This window comes from Sinocyclocheilus grahami, unplaced genomic scaffold (assembly GCF_001515645.1).
Source record: "Sinocyclocheilus grahami isolate Dianchi unplaced genomic scaffold, SAMN03320097.WGS_v1.1 scaffold37.1, whole genome shotgun sequence".
Classification (NCBI taxonomy): Eukaryota; Metazoa; Chordata; class Actinopteri; order Cypriniformes; family Cyprinidae; genus Sinocyclocheilus; species Sinocyclocheilus grahami.
The window spans coordinates 1420261-1423216 of record NW_015505216.1 but is presented as its reverse complement, the minus strand read 5'-3'; the positions used below and the strand labels follow the sequence as shown (position 1 = coordinate 1423216).

General features: G+C 38.7%; 1 protein-coding gene across 1 annotated transcript in view; it reads right to left on the bottom strand.

Moving 5' to 3' along the window:
• Positions 1 to 2088: 2088 nt before the first annotated feature.
• The window catches only part of LOC107581754 (myelin basic protein-like), a 17443-nt gene continuing 16575 nt past the window's right edge, over positions 2089 to 2956 (bottom strand). Inside the window, exon 5 of the mRNA XM_016267406.1 lies at positions 2089 to 2122. Within this exon, the coding sequence (XP_016122892.1) occupies positions 2089 to 2122 (34 nt within the window). The remainder of the gene's footprint in view (positions 2123 to 2956) is intronic.

Below are 2956 nucleotides of genomic sequence, written 5' to 3'. Positions count from 1 at the left end.
AATGTGGTATAAAATGGTATTATGAATGATCTTCTACGTAATTCTCAAGTACAACTAGATTTAGAATATGAATAAACCTCTTTGGTAACCCTGGACCCTAGAGTGCACCCTTGTCACTCCTTTCACCCACCTTTCTGCCATTTAAAACCCCTTACTAATGCAGGTTACAATCTGCAGAGGATTCAGCCATCAAACCCACTGTTCTCTCAACGACACTATAAGCTCAAGTATACTTCAGTATTTTTTTACGAGTACAGAGTGAAATTATAGGTTTTTCATTGTTACCTGTGCAAATTAAACCTTAAGGGGAAGTGTTTGTGCCTAAATGCAAAGTGGAAAGCACCCAAAACAAATTTCAGGCAAGTGTGTTGGGGCAGGTTGGAGTCGTCCAAGAGAAAGATTGGAGACCCCTGGTTTAGACCCTTTATCAAGAGTCTAACCATGTGCTGTAGCAGGAGCCATGAGTTCATTTCACTTGCTATTTTTGCCCTACTTTGAGGAATATTATTGTACTTACATATCAACCTAAGTGTTGCCATGTTTTGTTGTATGAACTTTGTATTTAAAATGTTGAATGTCTGGTGAAGCAACTTAGTTTTTATTTGTTTGTACACAGATTTTTCCTTCTTTTTTATTCATCTGCTGTGCTGAGTTTCCAGGTCGGGGAACCACTCCTGTTTCACCAGGCTCTTTTGAATTGGTTACACTAGTGATGTTTCGTTTATGCTTGCCTTGGACTTTGAACTGTATTCTCACTGCAGACAACAGCATACTGTGTACTGCCTCATTGGTGAATTCTCTGTGCCTTCCATCCCCACAAAGAGATCATTGAAATGCAGTGTTGGTTCATGCCTTGGTAAAATATTAATGTTCAGTAATGTTATGACAAAGGAAAAGGGTCGATATATATAATGCTGTTTATGTTCTTTTGAATATTTGGTTTAGAAAATGAAGCGAATGCAAGCACATGTGAACTTGAACAAAGTTACATGCTGGTTAGAATGCACGGTATGGACTGGACAGGACTTTCCCAGTGGGCAGGTCAAGTAGTGGGTCAATCAGCAAAACCGGCCGCTCTATCCAGTGATCACAGCGAGTGATCGCTTTACCCATTTGACTTCATCACGGAAATCTCTGTTGTATACTTGCATGATACAAGAAGCTAAAGGCTCCTTGCTGAAGCTAGTTGAACCAGATTAAATGGCCTTAACTATGTAAACTGCAGTGACGAGGTAAACTGTCCCCGACTGCAGATATGATCATGCAATACAAAACAATAATTGAGTTCTAGATTTCTTTTCTTTTTCTAATCCAGTGGAACAAAACAAAGGAAAACAACTGAGGAAGGTTTAAACAAAGACGACAGTTTAACCACAAATGTTAAACGCACTGACAATGAACAGAGGAAACTATGGGTTCAAATTCTACTAAATTCAAAGGCTGCATCCTAGTAAGGCTGCATATCTAGGCTACCACGTCATCGAAGGCTATGTCAATTTGAAGGATCCTTGAAAGGCAGCCTTCACTTTGCGTCTATCATTCAGCTTATTTTGAAAGATGCAGCAAGTTTATCCATCAATAACCCACAATCCTTTGCACATATCCAAAGAAAAGAATTAAAGGAAAGTGAATCTGAGCTCTTCCAATTTCACTATGCAGTGCAGTAAAACAATGATTTAGGACAGTGGTTCTCAATTCCAGTCCCGGGGTACAACTGCTCTGCACGTTTTGTAGGCCACAGACAGTTGTCATTAAGTGGATTTCATTAATAGAAAGTCAATTAATATGTATTTTTTCACGTTTAATGTTAATAGTATTTTTATGCCGGGACAGTGGGGGCAGAAACATTTATGACTTAGCCAAGCCATGAAGCTATTTGGGGCTACAAACCCATGTGTTTATAATTACGACAATACATTAAAATAATATGATAAGAAAAACCAGTTTGCAATCTCAAGCAACATAACAAGCGATTTTGTATGGCTAAAATAACTGGAAGCGGAAGACATCTGAAGTCTTGCTCATTTAAGTTACAAAAAGCTGCCCCCGCTCTTAGGATAGGAAGGACGTAAGACTTAACTGTAAGACTTAAGGACGCAATTGATAAGTAACCAACATATGCCTAAAGAAAAGAGGGGCAAAACTAGAAACAGGTAAAGATGGCAATATTGCTTTGTAATAGTGATGTTAGGATCTTGAACGAATCTTTCTTTTGAACCAGTTCTCAGGAAGTAACCGGTCGAGCCGGTTCACAAATCGAGCTGAATCGAACTTTAGTGATGACGCAGGACGCCCAGCCGAAGTAGCACGTCCAACTCAAAAAGAACCGAATGAGCCGGTTCAATTAACTGTCGAAGTTTGCCGAGGATTACAGAGGACTCCACAAGAACCGAATGAGCCGTGGCGAAGTTTGCCGAGGATTACCGAAGATTCTGATGAGTGAGTTGACGATACTGTGCAAGTCCGAGGTGCGTACTGGAAATATGCTTGTTTATTATGACTGTTATTAATTTACATTTTATAAAAACCTGCAAAAACCTTTCTGTCGAGTGATGTAAATACATTTTACAATAGTTTATTGTGCATGCATATTATATTTAAAGTTGCTTAAGTGAAATCAAGGAGTTTGTAAGACTGGTTTATTCATTCTTTATACGGTAGACATGTAGAACATATCCGCGTTTGTGCATCAATGTCTGTAATGTGTGCTGTAGGTGCAAAACTTTTAGGAATCTTATCCAAGTTGTAGGCTAGTCAATATTGGTCAATCAGTCGTATCTGAGGATCCGCGAATGAAACTGTGACCACAAACACCATTAACTTAAGTGAATTATATGGCAATAATCAGCCATATGCTTTCACACAAATAACTTTACTTTTGAATGTTTCATGCGTTGACACAAATGACTTGTTTGAATTTTTCATTGATACAACATGGCACTGAGTTGTTAGAAAA